Source organism: Gymnoscopelus microlampas (assembly GCF_963454915.1).
Source record: "Gymnoscopelus microlampas genome assembly, chromosome: 4".
Classification (NCBI taxonomy): Eukaryota; Metazoa; Chordata; class Actinopteri; order Myctophiformes; family Myctophidae; genus Gymnoscopelus; species Gymnoscopelus microlampas.
In genome coordinates, this window is record NC_139941.1 from 56,736,270 (window position 1) to 56,755,264 (window position 18,995).

General features: G+C 41.9%; 3 protein-coding genes across 3 annotated transcripts in view; 1 reads left to right on the top strand and 2 right to left on the bottom strand.

Annotated features, from left to right (window-relative positions):
• LOC311043227 (HLA class II histocompatibility antigen, DQ beta 1 chain-like) overlaps positions 1-18,995 on the bottom strand; it is a gene marked incomplete at its 3' end in the record, with an annotated part of 165,661 nt that overhangs the window by 38,340 nt on the left and 108,326 nt on the right. The window lies entirely within an intron of this gene.
• Positions 1-18,995, bottom strand: part of LOC311044503 (uncharacterized protein) — a 253,501-nt gene that overhangs the window by 11,047 nt on the left and 223,459 nt on the right. The window lies entirely within an intron of this gene.
• On the top strand, positions 10,459-12,326 carry LOC311044153 (E3 SUMO-protein ligase ZBED1-like; the record flags this gene model as incomplete). Its single annotated transcript, XM_084055572.1, has 2 exons — positions 10,459-11,429; positions 11,690-12,326. The coding sequence occupies 2 exons, from the start codon at positions 10,459-10,461 to the stop codon at positions 12,324-12,326; spliced, it is 1,608 nt and encodes a 535-aa protein (XP_083911698.1).

Sequence of the window (18,995 nt, forward strand, 5' to 3'; positions counted from 1 at the left end):
TTAGTTGTTACGGGGTCTACGGATGGTGACCAGACTTAGACCAGAAATTAGCCGTAAATTCCCTGAAGGCCACAGGCCTGCTAACGTGGTTGAGTGCTGGTTGCTTGTTTCTCTCACAGAATATGGCAACACCGAGGACTAGCTTCATGTCGTTCTGCATGAACGGTAGCTCATAAGGGACATTCAGTGCATGTTTGAGTGTCAGGACACTGCATAATGAGAATTAGTGGGAAAAAAACGAACTTTGGAGCTGCTAAAATAGGCATTTTTTTGTATCCGCATTACTCCATTATGCCAGTGGAAGGGGTCTCCACAATGGACAACAGGGGCTTCTATTGAAAAAGTCAACTGCCCCTGGTATGTTGGTGAGTGATTAGCGACATATCAAAGCAAACACCTAAAATGACTGAAACACTCCTTTAAATCAAACATTTTTTACTCAAATCTTTGCTTTTGGGGGTCCCTGGAACTGAATATTTTGAGATGGAGTTCCGTGGCCATATACATATCATTTTGGGGGTCCTTGACATGAAAAAGTTTGAGCACCACTGATATAGAAACATATGTTTTTCAGAAAACTGTTGGGATTTAGAAGACAATTTAGCAGAATCGGATCCTCAGGCCTCAATGGGTTAATATAATAACATACATATAATGTACTTACTTCCTGGGATCGCTTTGACATGAAGTACAGAGGAGAGGATGAGGAGGGTGGCTGTAATCTTCATCATCACTGATCAGAACTGAACTGAATTTAACAGATGATAATAAACAGATGAGAATAAACAGATGAGAATAAACAGATCAGAACTAGAAAAAGGTGCTCCTCGAAGCACAGGTGTCCGCCAGGTCAGGTAGGTTATTGTGGCCCAGCAATGTTCGGAATTCACCAACCAGGCTGGAATGTGTAAAATCAGGCGGATCGGACAGATCCGTCTTGATCACTTAACTAAAGAGATCAATTGTACTGATTTGTGTGATGTTTGGACAACATTTGTAGGAGTAATATTTAAAAAATAATAATAATCGGCCTCCTGGTGGCGCTATTATAGGGCAATGTTGAAAGGGTGGCATTGGTTCCTCAACGTAGTGTGAATATGAGTGCAAAGTTTCACCGCAATTGGACACTGCGTTCAGGATTTGCAACATTTTGTTCAAAACGGGCCACTCCTGCAAACTGTCAATGTCAATCTTAGCCAATGAGGATGGAATATGAAAAATCTAACAGATCCGTCTTGATCAAATGACTATAGAGATCATGTGTACCGATTTGTGTGAAATTTGGATAAAATTTGAAGGAGTAATATAAAAAAATCACACCCTGTGTGAAGGTAGCGGCGTCTTTGATACATTTTGTCATCGATATGTGTTTATAATGTGTTTATAGCCACGTGTCATGTGAAGCTTGACCAATCACTTTGTTGACGCACCTGACCAATCAGAACGTTGACGGACCTGACCAATCAGAACGTTGACGGACCTGACCAATCAGAACGTTGACGGACCTGACCAATCAGAACGTTGACGGACACGGACAAAGTCAGGTATAGAGCAGGATCCGCTCTATACCTTAGGTATAGAGCGGCTAGCGCCGCTAAGAATAGTTTTATGTAAGTCGGCCTCCTGGTGGCGCTATAAAAGCCAGATGTGAAAAATGCAGGGCAAAGGTTTTCATTGGCCTCTAGGGAGTGCGCAAACAAAGTTTTACACAGATTTGTGCAGTTATAGGTAAAAATACGAATCGGCCTGTTATAGCGCCACCATGAGGCTGATTTGAAAATGTTCAAGTGGCATTTCTTTCTCTGCCTAGTGGGAATGTGCTTGCAAAATGTCACCGAAATTGCTTGCTGTGTTCATAATTTGAGGCATTTTGTTCAAAACGGAGCACTCCTGCAAACTTTGGAAGCCATTTTTAGCTAATCAGGATGGAATATGAAGAATCTGAAATACCCGTTTCGTTTGATGACTATAGAGATACTGTGTACCGATTCGCGTGACGTTTGAACAAAATCTATAGGAGTACTGTTAAAAAATGTGCTTTGCAAAAAGCAGCCTCCTGGTGGCGCTATAACAGGCCCATGTGAAAAAATGAGGGCAGAGGTTCTGAATTGGCATCCAGGGAGTGTGTGTGCACAGTTTCACTGTGATCAAGGCAACGGAGCCAGAGATTAAATACACATTGACATGTTGTCATGTGATATGAAAGCAGGAATCATAACTACACATTGACATGTTGTCATGACATATGAAAGCAGGAATCATAACTACACATTGACATGTTGTCATGTCATATGAAAGCAGGAATCATAACTACACATTGACATGTTGTCATGTCATATGAAAGCAGGAATCATAACTACACATTGACATGTTGTCATGTCATATGAAAGCAGGAATCATAACTACACATTGACATGTTTTCATGTCATATGAAAGCAGGAATCATAACTACACATTGACATGTTGGTTGTACAGTTTGACCCACCAGTTTAGGAGATATGGCTAGAGTGATGTGTAGCAGAGATACAGAGAGCTAAATAAACAGAACCTTAAAGGTTCACTTCTGTAATCTGTGACATTTTAACACCTATCCCAGAATGCATTGCTTGAAAGGTGGGGGTTTGAGAGGGCCCAGGTAGATGACAAGCACAGCAACCACAATGTGATGGATAGGACCCTGAAAAGTATGTGTGGTCACTTTTATGGCCAGGAGTATTTAAAAAAATAATAAAAACTAAGGGTTGGAATGGATTTAGGACCCCTGAAAACCTATAACTAGCTCCGGGTACCCCAACTTTGATTGGCTCCCACAAAGTATCCCAAGGGAGTTGTTTTGGAACAAATTGAGAGGTGTTTGTAGACACCTTTATGAACATGTTTGTGAAGAAAGCTAGTGGTAAGCATTTATTTTACATATTGGTCAGATTAGGCTAACCTTCCCTAACTAATTATATAACCCAGTGCACAATACTACTAATAATAAAAAATAACACATTTAGTTCCTACTAGTGTTGTTAGGTAGAGTAAACCTGACTCTAGAACTACCAGAAAGGCCCTGATCAAATGGGCTTAAATGACACAACGCACTGTGTGTGTGTGTGTGTGTGTGTGTGTGTGTGTGTGTGTGTGTGTGTGTGTGTGTGTGTGTGTGTGTGTGTGTGTGTGTGTGTGTGTGTGTGTGTGTGTGTGTGTGTGTGTGTGTGTGTGTGTGTGTGTGTGTGTGTGTGTGTGTGCGCGCGCGTGTGCGCGTGTGTGCGTGCGTGCTTGCGTGTATGAATAAACTGTATGTATATTTGATATATCAATACAAACAGTACGTTATTCAGTAGCCTATATAATCAACTGACATAATGTTTATCTATATGAATAACAATATAGATATATATTTCATTTAGCAAAAGATACATATAATGTATGTATAACAATATAAATATACTGTATGTTTTAATAATATAAATATAACAATATAAATATACTCTAATATATTACAGACCAGAATAAACAGATCAGAATAAACACATGTTTACCTCAAGAGAAGTTCTGGAGTCTGAAAGAGAATGAAGGAGGACTCGTTTTATAGTTTAGAAGAATCAGCCAATCAGATTAAAGATATGATGTTACATCATCTGTTTCCAGAAAGACGACAGAGTGTATTATTGCACATAATCATGTATATAGCTGCTGCTTATGAACCTTATGTCTCCTTATGTACATACTGTACCTTATGCACCTTATGTCTCCTCATATACTGTACACACTGTACCTTATGCACCTCATGTCTAACCCAGGGGTCATCAATATGTCCGTACACAGACAAATGTGTCTGTGGCAAATTCTTCATTTACACACCATTATAATGTTCTTATTTTAATCATAAGACCCAATTACTGAATGTCAAGTCTCTGGGTTTTCTTCAGAATATGTTTGGCTCTGATTTACTACGACACTATATATGACACATTAGGAGTCCTACTAGTGGTTCTCACATGTTTTATTTGCAAGGACCCCCATAACTCTGAGAGTGTACAAATGGAACCAAATGGACCCGTAAATATCTGGTCACTTCAGAAGAGAAAACCCAAATAAAATGCTCTCCACTCCACTGGTCTACTCTGCACATATGTATTATTATGCAGGGTGACAAGGGGGTGTGGTCTCTGAAGACCATATTCACACGGCGGCCATTTTATTATTAAGTTAATGAAATGCCACCCCGTTTCTTCAATGCAAAATGACAAAATGGCCGCCATGTGAATATGCTCTATTATTTCCAATTCCATAGTGTAAAATAATACCAGTCAGAGTTCAATAGTTTTTGTGTCCACCCCCTCCCCACCCCCCCTTGTGACAAAGTCTTGCCCCCCCTCCTGCAGAGGCTAAAATTGTGTGTGTGTGTGTGTGTGTGTGTGTGTGTGTGTGTGTGTGTGTGTGTGTGTGTGTGTGTGTGTGTGTGTGTGTGTGTGTGTGTGTGTGTGTGTGCGCGTGCGTGCGTGCGCGTGCGCGTGCGCGTGCGTGGTTAAACCACTGAGGCTTCTGACTGGAAACTCGAATCTCGAAACTTGAATTTCACTTCCTGATTCACTCAGCAACCAATCAGAATTATTATTTTATTAAACATCACCTGTTACTATAGACGGGTTTCCGAGCGACGTCATCACAGAGCAGAATGCGCAATCTGCGCATGCCTGGGGGTGGAAGGCGCGTTCGAAAATACAGCCCTGAGCGGCAGTGAGCGCACTGGCCAATACAAACTAATAGGCGAGTGTGCTCCGGTGCGTAATTTCCAAACGCACCCATAGGCTTCCCCCCGCAGCTGCGCGGTCATATTCCTCTCAATGTTTACTAACAGGAAACCTGTCTATAGAGACATGTTGAACAACCTGAGAGACAGAGTGAGTGAGAGAGAGAGAGAGAGTGAGTGAGTGAGTGAGTGAGTGAGTGAGCGAGTGAGTGAGTGAGCGAGCGAGCGAGCGAGCGAGCGAGTGAGTGAGTCCACATCAGTCCAGAAATCCTTTAGACATTTCTATGCATCCAGTAGAATGAATGGTTATCAAAGTGAAAGTGTCAGTTATTAAGTCAGAGATGAGACGTACGGCATGGATTTATACTCAGAGGGCATTTCACTGCATTCAAGTTCAGGAGAGTTTGGAAAGACAATTCTTTTGAACGCTGCCTTTAGGTACCACATGGAAAGCACTAAAGCAGGCGTTTACATTTCTTTCACCATTTAGTAAATATCTGGAGAGAGAGAGAGAGCACTTTTAGCAGATGGATAAAGGGGCGCGGTCTTGAGCCCCCTTTAACCCATTTTGGGCGTGAACCCCATATTTAAAGTTTTTCAGAAAACTTAGGTCAGGATTTAGAAGGTGTTTTTAGAATCGGTCTCAGGTCTAAATGGCTTAAAGGAGTAGTTCACCCAAAAAAGTACTTATTTTCTATCAATTACACCCCATGAAGCCTTGAATTCATGGAGATTTATTTGTTTTTGTCTCATTCCTGAGTCAATAATTTGATTACCGGTGGTCTCTCCGGTAGGAGACACAAATTCTCCTACCGGATACATTAGCATCTTTCCACCGGTCATCATATTATTGGCTCCATGAATTCAAGGATAGCAGATCTACAAGCTCACAACGTGTCGTTGTGAGCTGCAATTTTCACTACGTTTGGGGTGACACTCTTGTATGTTGAAGTAGAGCAGGGGTCTTCAACGTTTTCAGCCCAAGGACCCCCTAGTAGAGAGAGAGACGAAGCAGGGACCCCTTAGCTGAGAGAGAGACGAAGCAGGGACCCCCATACATTGCATACAATTGTGTTGCAGATTAAACTTTTCAATAGATTTCATAGATAGCTTCATTGACTATCATCAGTGTTGTGTAAATTAATATTTTTTGTTCATTTCAGACATTTAACCACTTAAACCTTCAACACTTGGTACTTGATTTTATTCTTTTTCCATCTACGCTAAACCCCTTTGCCGAAAATAGCAGATCTACAAGCTCACAACGCCTTGCGGCGCGAGGCGTTGTGAGCTTGTAGATCTGCTATTTTCAGCTAATGTTCATCAGAATAGAGATGCTAGGGTTCAAGTGGTTAAAATGTAAAAAAAAAAATCCTATCACAAAGATTTGGCGGACCCCCTGGAGTAACTCTGAGGACCCCCTAGGGGTCCCGGACCCCCTGTTGAAGACCCCTGAAGTAGAGCATTAATTTACGAAAAAGAAAACACTTGAACATTTTAAATATGGAGATACAGGTTATTATGATAAACATGTTACAGCTTTGTGAAATAATAATAGCCACTCTTCAGTGGCACACACACACACACACACACACACACACACACACACACACACACACACACACACACACACACACACAGACGCCCCGAAATGGTCCGCGAGCCTCCTGTGTGAAGTGTGGAGGACGAGGAAGTCAGACCCTCGTCTCTCACAGTGTTTGTACCATATCGTTTTAGACCGTAAACAGTGTTCGTAGCCCTCCGTGAAGTGGACGTTAATCCCACGACAGAAGGAGACACTAACCCCACAATCTGACCCTGAACAACGTGTGATTCCCCACATTCTGGTCGTTCCTGCTGGAACAACAAACACATGGTTTGTTGACACTGACACGCAGGGACGTTCCAGATCACCTCCGCTGCGGCGCTGCCTGCCTTACTGGTATTTCATTTGTCCTTTAAGCTCATAGACCTACTCTTGTTTTGGGGAGAGTGAACTTTATTATGATTTGTTTGTTTATTATTTGGGGAATCTAAAAAGCTGCTGATTTACTCGGTGAAGTGTATTGAACATTAGTATTCAGGACCGGGCATGGACTATTAAAGCCCGTGGTACGAGACTTTATCTAGTGGACTTGGTTTTGTGAAGGAAGTGTATTGTGTGTTGTTGTGAACTGATGGAAATCTATACCTTTATGATGGAAATGCATTGAGTTGTGATTTGGATTGAAACGAGGGGTTATAAACGTAACCTTGGTGTGGTGATTTTGTGAAATATATTTTTGTTTATTTTGGAACGTCTTGATCAGCTGGTTGGCTTTTGGTTTATTTTTGCATGTGATGAATTGAGTTTGATGAACTGAACTGCTTTGTTGGTTGAACCTAACTTTCATTCACTAAAATCATTGCAACTGAACTTAAAACATTGGTTTATTCTCAATGACAAGAGTTTATCTTTCATATGTAAGTCCTTTGTGTGGTTTCCCTAGTGGTTAAAACTCAGATGAGGGAAAACTCACTAATACAAAAAAAAAAAAAAAAGGAGGAATAAGGAATATTATTTCTCTGGTAGACAGAGTCTACCTGGCACCCCTACGAATACACGAACCAATTCAGTGGAAACCGTTACTTATTACCGATACGTTATTTTCTTGTATGATGAAGTAGAGCATTAATTTACAAAAAAGAAAACACATGAAAAGTTTAAATGTGTAGATGCAAGGTTATTATAATATACATTTCACAGCTTTGTGAAATAATACGACCCACTCTTATTCTTATAGTTATTATTCACACACACACACACACACACACACACACACACACACACACACACACACACACACACACACACACACACACACACACACACACACACAGTGTGTTGTACAGTATACCAGATATATAAATGTTTTATTAGAAAGAAACAGGATGTTAAGTACACAACATAAAACATGATGTGAACCTTAGTACTGCATTGAAAACACACTTCATTATTGTTACGTTTTTAGTTGAGATATATAAATATATGTATGGTGTCTGTCCAGTGGAAACTTCAATTCAAAATCATCAAAAGTAGCAGATCTACAAGCTCGGACGCATTTGGAGCTTGTAGATCTGCTACTTTTGATGCTTTTGTGTGACGCTGTAGTATAACCAAGGACATTCATTTACGGAAAAAAACATTAGAACATGTAGATAAGAGGTTTCTGCCTGACAGCAACGATATCGGCTCCTAAAGGCCAGTAAGTGTTCATAATTCATAAATGATACAAAAAGCAACATTAATGATCAGTTTTCCAGGGAGGAGAGTTGAACCACGATCAAAATTCATGACATTCAGACAAATGTGTTAATAAAGCATCAAAATAATTTCAACCACTTCATCCATATTTTATACGTTGGCTATGCAGGGGATAATTGACTGGTAGCTGGTCATTATTAGAAAAATAAATCCCGACCTGGTGATTATGCACCGACACGGAGCTGAGGTGCATAATCACCCTGTCTTTATTTTTCAATAATGACCAGCTACCAGTCAATTATCCCACTTATTACACGGCTACTTAATAAGTTAATTAATACATTGACCCAAATGTAACAACAAAATGAAGTATTTCCTTGATTACGGAAATTAAAGTATTCCATAAGTGTTGCGCTGGGCGCACACGGTCGATTCGGAAAACAAAGAAGTTGATCAAATAGAATGCATGTTTGGTTACTGCATCGTCTATTTCTCACTTCAAATGTTTTCAAAAACATTCTTGAGAGCAACGTTTAGTTGTAAATGACATGGTGTGTTTGTTTACATGGCTGTCATGTTGGATACAGCATAACATCAAGCAGCGCAGGTTGATATGAGCAGGTGTTCTGAGTCTTTGATTAGACAGGTTGATATGAGCAGGTGTTCTGAGTCTTTGATTAGACAGGTTGATATGAGCAGGTGCTCTGAGCCTTTGATTAGACAGGTTGATATGAGCAGCTGCTCTGAGTCTTTGATTAGACAGGTTGATATGAGCAGGTGCTCTGAGTCTTTGATTAGACAGGTTGATATGAGCAGGTGCTCTGAGTCTTTGATTAAACAGGTTGATATGAGCAGGTGCTCTGAGTCTTTGATTAGACAGGTTGATATGAGCAGGTGTTCTGAGTCTTTGATTAGACAGGTTGATATGAGCAGGTGCTCTGAGTCTTTGATTAGACAGAGGTCTGTTATAGTTCTCATCGGTTATTATCCAGAAATAACACACCGCTGAATTCAACGATTGACCGTTGAAGCTGTGTAATAACCAAAAAATAGCAGATCTACAAGCTCGCAGTGCGTCACTTCGTGCCACGCTGCAAAGTTGTGCATCTGCAATTTTCTTTTACATAAATCCTCTATTCTGGAGGTCCCTGGTACAAAATATTTGAGATGGGGGTCCGCGTCCAAATAAAATATCAATTTGGGGTGTCCTTGACTTGAAAAGGTTTGAGAGGCAGTGCGTAAAACATTCATGTTGGTCCATATCTTCATAGTTTGTTCAGTCCGTGGTTTCCTGGTTGTCTGGACACAGCTCTGCAACACAGAGACAAACAGAGCAGTGGTGGAAAAAGTACTCACATTTTTTACTTAAGTAATAGTATCAATAGTGCAATGTAGAACTACTCTGTTACAAGTAAACGTCCGGAATTCAAAATTTACTTGAGTAAAAGTACAAAAGCATTGGTATCAAAATGTACTTAAAGTACCAAAAGTAGAAAGCACTCATTATGCAGAATGTCCTGTTTCGTAAGTTTTCACATGTATAAAACATTTTTATACTGGTGCTACATATACCTCTATGGTAATGCAATGCAGTAGTGGTGCCCTCTTGTGGCTACTTCTGTAACGTACACACGGTCTGATGAAGGCCCACGATGTTTGTTCTTCTGTCTTCTTTTATGCCAGGAGTTCTCAACCTTTTCAGGCAGCAACCCCCCAAAATAATCATATGTGAACTGGGGACCCCCCAAAATAATCCTATGTGAACTGAGGACCCCCCAAAATAATACTATTTGAACTGGGGACCCCCCAAAATAATACTATTTGAACTGGGGAGTGCTGTGTAAATGAATATTTGTTGTTAATTTCAGACATTTAACGACTTAAACATTAAATACTTGGTACTTGATTTGCTTCTTTTGTGTGCGTATGCATTGCAATAGGGATGTGATTAAATTTCGATTTTCGACTCGATTTTCGACTCATGCTTATCTCGACTCAAAAAATAGAAATCGAAAAATCGAAAAAAATAAAAAAATAAATTTAATTAAATTTTTTTTTTTCTTTTTTTTTTTTTTTTAAAACGTCACCGTTTTCCATAATAGCCAGTTCAAAATGTAAAAAATGATGAAATGAAATGTTTTCCAATTGGGAGGTCGGGTGTGTGTGTGTGTGTGTGTGTGTGTGTGTGTGTGTGTGTGTGTGTGACTGTCTGTGCTGCTTAGTGCATGTGTCGTGCACGCGGTTACCGGCTACTAGTTTGTTTACTTCCTGCTTGCGCACAGTGAAAGCCCACGTGAAAATGGCAGCTGCAAATAAGAGTAGGAGTGCGGTGTGGGATCACTTCATTAAGATTGACGAGAAAACAGTGAAGTGTAAATTGTGCAGCAAAAGATATGCTTATCACTCGTCTACAACTGTGATGACAAATCACATTGCATCGAAACACCCACAGCCTTCATCGAAGCAAAGCACCATGGAAGACTTCACAGTAAAACCTCGGCACTGTGATGACCTGCGGGCTGCTAAGATCACCGAGTTGACTGTCAAGATGGTAGCGGAGGATATCATGCCAATTTGCGTTGTCGAGGGGAAAGGCTTCCTTGAGCTTATGGCATTTCTCGAACCAGAGTACACCGTACCATGTCGCCAAACAATAACAAAGCGACTGGAGGGACGTTATAAAGAGATGGCCGCCTCACTCCGTAAGATTCTGTCTAAAGCTCAGAAAGTGGCTCTTACCACTGACGCTTGGACAGGGTTGACGACAGAGTCCTACGTGACAATAACCGCTCACTATTTTGAAGGCTGGACTGTGAAGAGTGCCATCTTGCAGACACGAGCCATGCCTGAGCGACATACTGCAGAAAATATGGCCAACGTTCTACAGGCCGCAGCTGAGAGTTGGGGCATAGCGGACAAAGTGGATGTCTGCGTCCACGGCAACGCAACGAATATTGTGTTGGCAAACTCTCGGTACACGGAGTGGGAGTCGCATCGATGCTTTGCACACACGCTTCAGCTCGCCATCAATGACGGCTTCAAAGAGAGAGCAATCACAAGTGCTGTTGGGGCTGCAGCGCGTCTTGTCTCACACTTTCATCATAGCACCGTGGCGACGCAGGCGCTGAAGGTGAAGCAGCGAGACCAAGCTCTCAAGGGTGACCATCGTCTCATCCAACACGTGAAGACTAGATGGAATTCCATATATGACATGTTCGAGCGCTTACTGGAGCAGCGATGGGCCGTAGCTGCAGTACTGTCGGACCGTGATGTCACTAAACTCTCAGATGCTCGTACCCTGGATCTCGTTGATACAAACTGGCACATCATGGAGGAGATGTTGCCTGTTCTACGTTCCTTGAAGACTGCCACAACAGCAGTGTGCGGAGAAAAAGAAGTGTCGATCTCAATGGTGTATCCTATGACAGCCACTCTACTCTCCAGGTAAAAAAAAAAGTCAAACTAAAGGCAGCTTATCATTAGAATTGACCCCCCCCCCCCAAACTGTTTAGTGCCTTTCTTTCTTAATTTACTACTTACTTACTACTCGTGTATGATGTTTTTTTTTGCATATGATTGTATATTATTGTCTTAAATGTGTCGATGAATTGAAATAACTAAAAGTATGCATTATTTTGTATATATCTGTGCCACGCCACCGTGCTTTTTTTTGCAAACTGTTAATAAAGTATTCAATCAACCAGGTATCTGAAACCCGCAGATGAGGAATCTGCGAAAGTGTCGGAATTCAAGAGAAAAGTGTCAGAGTCCCTCAACTCTCGCATGGAGCTGGACCAGCTCGGGGTTGTAGAGAAAGCGGCCATGATCGCATCGTTTTTGGATCCACGACACAAGCATCTCAGGTTCACTACCGACGCGATCAGAGAAGCTGTCCACGAAAAGGTTACTACTCTGCTGTCAGATCTCCCGGCCTTGGATGCTAATGTTACTGAGGAGGACGAGGACGCGCCTGGGGTCGCTCAGCCAGCTGCGCAGCCCGAAAAAAGAGCGAAACATGCGGATGCAATGATTGACTTCTTCGGGGATGAATATTTCGCCGAGGAGGCGCCTTTATCTATTGAGTTGGAAATGGAGCGTTACCTGGGGGAAGACGCCATCTCTCCCTCACAAGACCCAGGTGTGTGGTGGGAACTACACGAGAACAGGTACAAGAAACTGTCACGCTTGGCTAAACATTACTTGTGCATTCCCGCGACCTCCGTGCCAGCAGAGAGGGTTTTCTCTGCTGCGGGATTGATATTAAATAGGCTTCGTACTCGGCTGACCCCTGATCACGTGGACATGCTTTTGTTTTTGAACAAGAACAAGTCGTTGGTTTAACTCTAGAATGGTAGGATGTACTAGGATCAAGGTCAAGGATGTTATTTTGACACTATAAGCTGCTATTTGTTTTCATTTGTTAAAAATGTCCAGGACACAGTGTAGGCCTGTTTAACTGTGTAACTGTTTTGCAACACGGCTTGCTGACTGAATCGAGTTAATTTAATTTTGTGCAGTGTTACTGTTTGTAGCTTAGTATTTAATGGTCTACTGATTTATTCTTTTATTATTTAATTATGTTATAATTATTTTTTGAAGGCTATTTGTTTTGTTAAAATGTCCCGATATAGGGCGAATGTCCACGTTGTTGTTTTGGCCTCGCAACGCGGCTTGGGAACGATAATTGCAAGTGTTGGTTTATTGCACAGACTTTGCACTGTTAGCTAAGCCTTAAGTTCTGGCTGATGTTTTGCTGATACTAATAATTTATTTAGTATTTTCGCCTATTTTAGGCGTATTTTGGACGCCACGTGTCCATTTATTTTGGAACAGCTGCAATTGTTTTTGTACTTACAGTTACATTACTTTGTAATCCATGTTTATTTTATATATCCTGGCCATATATTGTTTTACAATGTGTGTGTAACTGACAGTTATTATTTGGTATCGGGAAGGAGAGCTGAGTCTGATATATATTATAATTTGTCAAATGTCGGCCTTGTTTGTTAGGCTGCTGTATATAGCCTACGGATTAAAAAAGTGTTCCGTGTTTAATAAACACTCGTTTACAAAATAAAGTCTCATTTTTATTATCATGATGGGTGCAGCTGCAGCTTGTGCGCAGTTTTGGTGCTTATTCTGCTTAAGGAGCAATATGCGCGCTCCTCAACTGCTGCGCAGCATGAAAAAAAAGGGGAGAAAAAAAAAGAAGAGAAAAGTCGATCGACACGTCGATTTTTGGCCCCGACACGTCGACACGCAAAATATGAGTCGTTTAACATCCCTACATTGCAACAGACCTGTATCTCCATCAGAGCTGTGGTAGTTCTGTGGGAAGTTGAGACAGACGACCTGCTTCTTAAAAACCTCCACGTCCTTGGGCTCCATGGTTCCTGTCCGCGCTGAGAGGGAATTCATGTTATAGTTAAACAGACTGTCCACACTGAGAGGGAATTCATGTTCTAGTTAAACAGACTGTCCTCGCTGAGAGGGAATTCATGTTATAGTTAAACAGACTGTCCACGCTGAGAGGGAATTCATGTTATAGTTAAACAGACTGTCCGCACTGAGAGGGAATTCATGTTCTAGTTAAACAGACTGTCCGCGCTGAGAGGGAATTCATGTTCTAGTTAAACAGACTGTCCTCGCTGAGAGGGAATTCATGTTATAGTTAAACAGACTGTCCGCACTGAGAGGGAATTCATGTTATAGTTAAACAGACTGTCCGCGCTGAGAGGGAATTCATGTTATAGTTAAACAGACTGTCCTCGCTGAGAGGGAATTCATGTTATAGTTAAACAGACTGTCCGCGCTGAGAGGGAATTCATGTTATAGTTAAACAGACTGTCTGCGCTGAGAGGGAATTCATGTTATAGTTAAACAGACTGTCCTCGCTGAGAGGGAATTCATGTTATAGTTAAACAGACTGTCCGCGCTGAGAGGGAATTCATGTTCTAGTTAAACAGACTGTCCTCGCTGAGAGGGAATTCATGTTATAGTTAAACAGACTGTCCGCACTGAGAGGGAATTCATGTTATAGTTAAACAGACTGTCCTCGCTGAGAGGGAATTCATGTTATAGTTAAACAGACTGTCCTCGCTGAGAGGGAATTCATGTTATAGTTAAACAGACTGTCCGCGCTGAGAGGGAATTCATGTTATAGTTAAACAGACTGTCCGCGCTGAGAGGGAATTCATGTTATAGTTAAACAGACTGTCCGCGCTGAGAGGGAATTCATGTTATAGTTAAACAGACTAAAATGATTGTCTACTCTAGATTCAGAGAAAAAATAACACCTGTCGTTTGGGAAGGCAGGCCTTCATAACACTGAGGAAGGCCTGCAGGCTGAAACACGGCCGTTTGTCTGGTAGACTGCTGCTGCACATCTTCAACATGATTAAAGATTCTTACATTTCTACAGAGAGTCTTCTTTTTACGTATCTTCTAGTGAAACTTACTGAACTGCAGGATGTATCTCCCGGTGACGTCTCCGTTCCTGAAGGTGTCGGTCCACAGCAGACAGTCGTCACAGGACTGCAGGATGTGACCCTTGTGGTCCGACAGGTTCTCTGGGGGGGGGGGGGGGGGGGGGTCAAAGGTCACACCATGGATTTGATGAGAGGAAAACTATTCACCAAATATTTCACTCAATCTGTCACTATGTAGACTATAGACACATTATGACAAGCTTCTATGTTGGCCTCCTTCAAACTAATCTGATTTGAATCCTAGTTGCAACCCTTTCCTGTCACATGTAAGCCATATTGTACTGTAGGCCTGCTTGTACTTTGGGATCCCCTCTCCTGTTTTTAATCTGGGTAGATTACCCCCTCATTGCTTTTAACATGTTTTATATTAGCTTAATGCCTAGTAGGCTCTATAATATGTGTATGTGGTTGTAGGCTCTATAATATGTGTATGTGGTTGTAGGCTCTATAATATGTGTATGTGGTTGTAGGCTCTATAATATGTGTATGTGGTTGTAGGCCCTATAATATGTGTATGTGGTTGTAGGCTCTATAATATGTGTATGTGGTTGTAGGCTCTATAATATGTGTATGTGGTTGTAGGCTCTAAATGGTAAATGGTGCATTTATATAGCGCTTCTATCCGAAGCGCTTTACATTTGGATGGAATTATACATCTATAATATGTGTATGTGGTTGAGTGACTTACTTTCTCCTTTCTCTTGTGGTCTTCCAGAGGGTACTGGTGACAGGATGTCCCGCCCCCCTAGGGTGCAGCAGTATAGACGAATCCACAAACGCGCTGCCTGTAGGCGGCCATTGCTGCGGTGTCGCGGTGTAGGAGCGTTGACACCGCAGCTATGGCTGCCTACAGGCAGCGCGTCTGTGGATTCGTCTATAGGACATGGTGTTGTGGGTAAATGCAGAGACATGCAGCTTTATCTAGACCAGTGCTTCTCAACCTTTTCAGGCCACAACGCAACCCCCCCAAAATAATCATATTTGAACTGGAGACCCCCCCAAAATAATCACATTTGAACTGGGGACCCCCCCAAAATAATCATATTTGAACTGGGGACCCCCCCAAAATAAACATATTTGAACTGGGGACCCCCCACCCTGATAATCATATTTGAACTGGGGACCCCCCACCCTGATAATCATATTTGAACTGGGGACCCCCCCAAAATAATCATGTTTGAACTGGGGACCCCCCCCCATCCTGATAAGCACTTGGAATATAGGAGTTGAGGCATTACTTTTTGACTCGGTCCCACAGATAAATATTGTGAAAATAGCAGATCTACAAGCTCACAACGCCTCGCAAAGCGAGGCGTTGTGAGCTTGTAGATCTGCTATTTTCAAATGTTTTGCCTCTTTCTTATATTATTTGACAATTTGGCCAATGTTTGACCAATTTGTTTTTTTTAGGTATTTATTTTTATTTTTATTTTAGGTATTTCACTTCACTGGGGGTCCAGACCCACAGGTTGAGAACCACTGATCTAGAGCTCTGGCCTGTATCAGATAATGTCTCTTTGTTTTGTTACACATATGTTTTGTATATGTTTTTAACATGTTTCTTGTATATTAGTGTTATCCATACACCTTTCATCACACAGAGTGCTCATATACATTGCATTCCCGGCCGATCCAGGGGTGGCGCCATAGTCCCATTTCAGTGTACAAACTGTCCGTCGTTTCCGGAGTAGAATAAGGCCAGTAGGAGTGTTGCCATGTCCACCTATTTAACTCAACTTTTGGCTTGTTTTTCAAGGTGATATTCGGCTTACTTCTCTCGCTAGAGTTGGCTTGGTTTTGGAGGTGGATTGGCTTATTTCTCTCACAACGGTTGGCAACACTCACTGCCCAGCAAAGACCCTCACGTTGACGCTGATTCACTGCAGCTGTGAGACCTGTATCAACACGGTGCTGTCACTGTCAGTGACTAGTCTCCATATTTATATATGCTATTTACACCAGTTAATAGTATTTATGCCATCCTTAACATGTCCTAAACTGTGATATGAGCTAACTTTCTTTAGTTAGTTTTCTTTCTTTACTTTTTCTTCATGCAAAGCCAGCCAAATGATGAGTTCAGTTGACTGTTGTGACCTCACTTGCCCTATTGGGATTAACCTATCAGTGTGAGGATGGTGACCTATATAAACCTATGTGTGTTTACGCCCATTCCCATGTATATGTCCTGATGAAGATCTGAATAGATCAAAACGTTGACAAGACAATACAAATACAGCAGAGCTTTTTCAGCATCACCATGGTGTGCAGACTCTATTCTAATGTATAAATGGAACCCGTTAGGGTCCATTTGGTTCCATTTGTACACTCTCTGAGTGACAGACAATTTGGTTCCTAACTATCTATCATTTAGCTGGGGTCCCCTGGAACTCCCTCATGGACCCCTGGGGGTCCCCGGACCCCACTTTGAGAACCACTGCCTTAGAGGACAATATAGGATTGATTGATTGATTGATTGATTGTCATCCTTCATACGTATACAGTATGTTGAGAAGTATGTATGTTAGACAGTGAAACAAAACATAGACCACAGAAACACTCAAACAGGGTCAAACGCCAAAGCATAAAGATGGGACTTAAGGCGAGATTTAAAAGTATCGGTGGTGGGGGCCAGTTTAATATGGGAATGGGGGCGCATTCCATAAAATGGGGGCTGGTACCGAGAAGGCTCAGTTACCTCTGGTTTTCAAATTTGAATTTGGGACCTCGAGTTTCAACTGGCCTGCAGACCGTAGTGACCTGGGGGGGGGGGGGAGGAGTTCAGATAAACACTGAGGTGCCAGGCCATTCAGTGATTTAAAAACAAACAATAATCTTAAAATCAATTCTGAAGCGAACAGGGAGCCAGTGAAGTGAAGCCAGAATGGGTGTAATGTGGTCATGCTTGCGGGTTCCCGTTAGGAGACGTGCCGCAGTGTTTTGGACTAGCTGTAAACGTGCATTATGGAGGCTTTGTTTAAGCCAACATAAAGTGCATTACAGTAGTCCAAGCGTGTGGTGATAAAAGCATGAATGGCACGCTCTAAACCATTAAAAGAAAGCACAGACTTGATTTGGGCGAGCAGCCTTAGATGATAAAAGCTGGACCTTACCACAGCATTTATCTGTTTATCACGTTTGAGCACATTGTCAAATTTGACGCCAAGATTTGAGACAACGGATTTAACATGAGGCTGCAGGGAACCAAGGTCAGAGGGAACAACACCAGGACCACTAGGCCCAAATACTATGACCTCTGTTTTACTCTCATTTACACTTAGAAAGTCAAGAGCCACCCAAGCTTTAATGTTGTTTAGACAGACAGACAGACAGACAGACAGACAGACAGACAGACAGACAGACACTTACTGTGAAACATGGTTGCCACTCCGGAGACGGTGGCGTTTGCTTCACCGTAGATACAACGATTACTGAGAAACAGGAATCACATGTTAACTCATACATGTGACAACAAACTGATTGTACAGTTTACTCGTCAAAGTGATAGATTAATCACTTTATTACAAGCCAGATGCTGTCAGACCAAGGGCCCAGCTTCCTGCTTGGAAATTGAGTCTATATAGGAAGTGACAGTTCATAATGAATGGCCTGTAGTTTCACTGTTTTACCCCTGCTGGTGTCAGAAAGATGTTTTTCTCCATTCAACTGGGTGGGTTTTTGGCCGAACTTCAGACATGATTTTCTTACCTTAATAAACATTGTCATAAATACTATATGCTTCCAGTCGCTAGTTTAAAGTCTTCTTTCAATCATCATGATATGTGTTTTGCTAAATTATGTCCCATTTATTTTAAAATTGACGATAAAGTAGGGTATGCTCTAGGAGGGGCGGGATGATTTGATTGACAAGCCACACAAGCAATAGCATTCATTCCCCGCCCCAGCTCTTGATTGACAAGCTACCCAACCAATAGCATCCTTTTAGGGATTGATTTCCGGTTCCTATTCCCGGTGTCTTTATGGCATATATTAAAGATGGCGAATTTCAAATTCCTGAACAATCGGCTTTATTTTCGGTCCGTAGAAACCAGAGGTGTGGCCTTAGTCCATTCTTTTTATACAGTCTGTGGTTAAGACATACGAGCGCGTACAAGCTGAAAGGATTTAGCTGGAATATTTTCATGGAGAGAGAGGAATGAGCGAGGTCTCTCAACGTGGGCAGCCTGTCCTACAGTAGGATATTATTACGTCCTTCTGAGGATATAGGCTATGATGTAACATTGTTTAAGGATATAACCGATATAAGCACAGGAGCTCTTCTTCACGTTGTGGGTTTTTAACCACAGGACTTCAGCAGGAGATTAGAGATAGGTAACTCCCACCAAACACCAGCCGTTATCCATTCATGTTTAAGCATTCATCAATCACTCCATAAACGTTCATATTATGACAGCCTTGCCAGGCTATCTCTCATGGACGTGCATGGTGTCACGGCCCGGGGACAGCACTGTGTTTTATGTGTAAAATAAGCAGCAGTCAGGTCTCCACAGAGCGCGCACTGAGC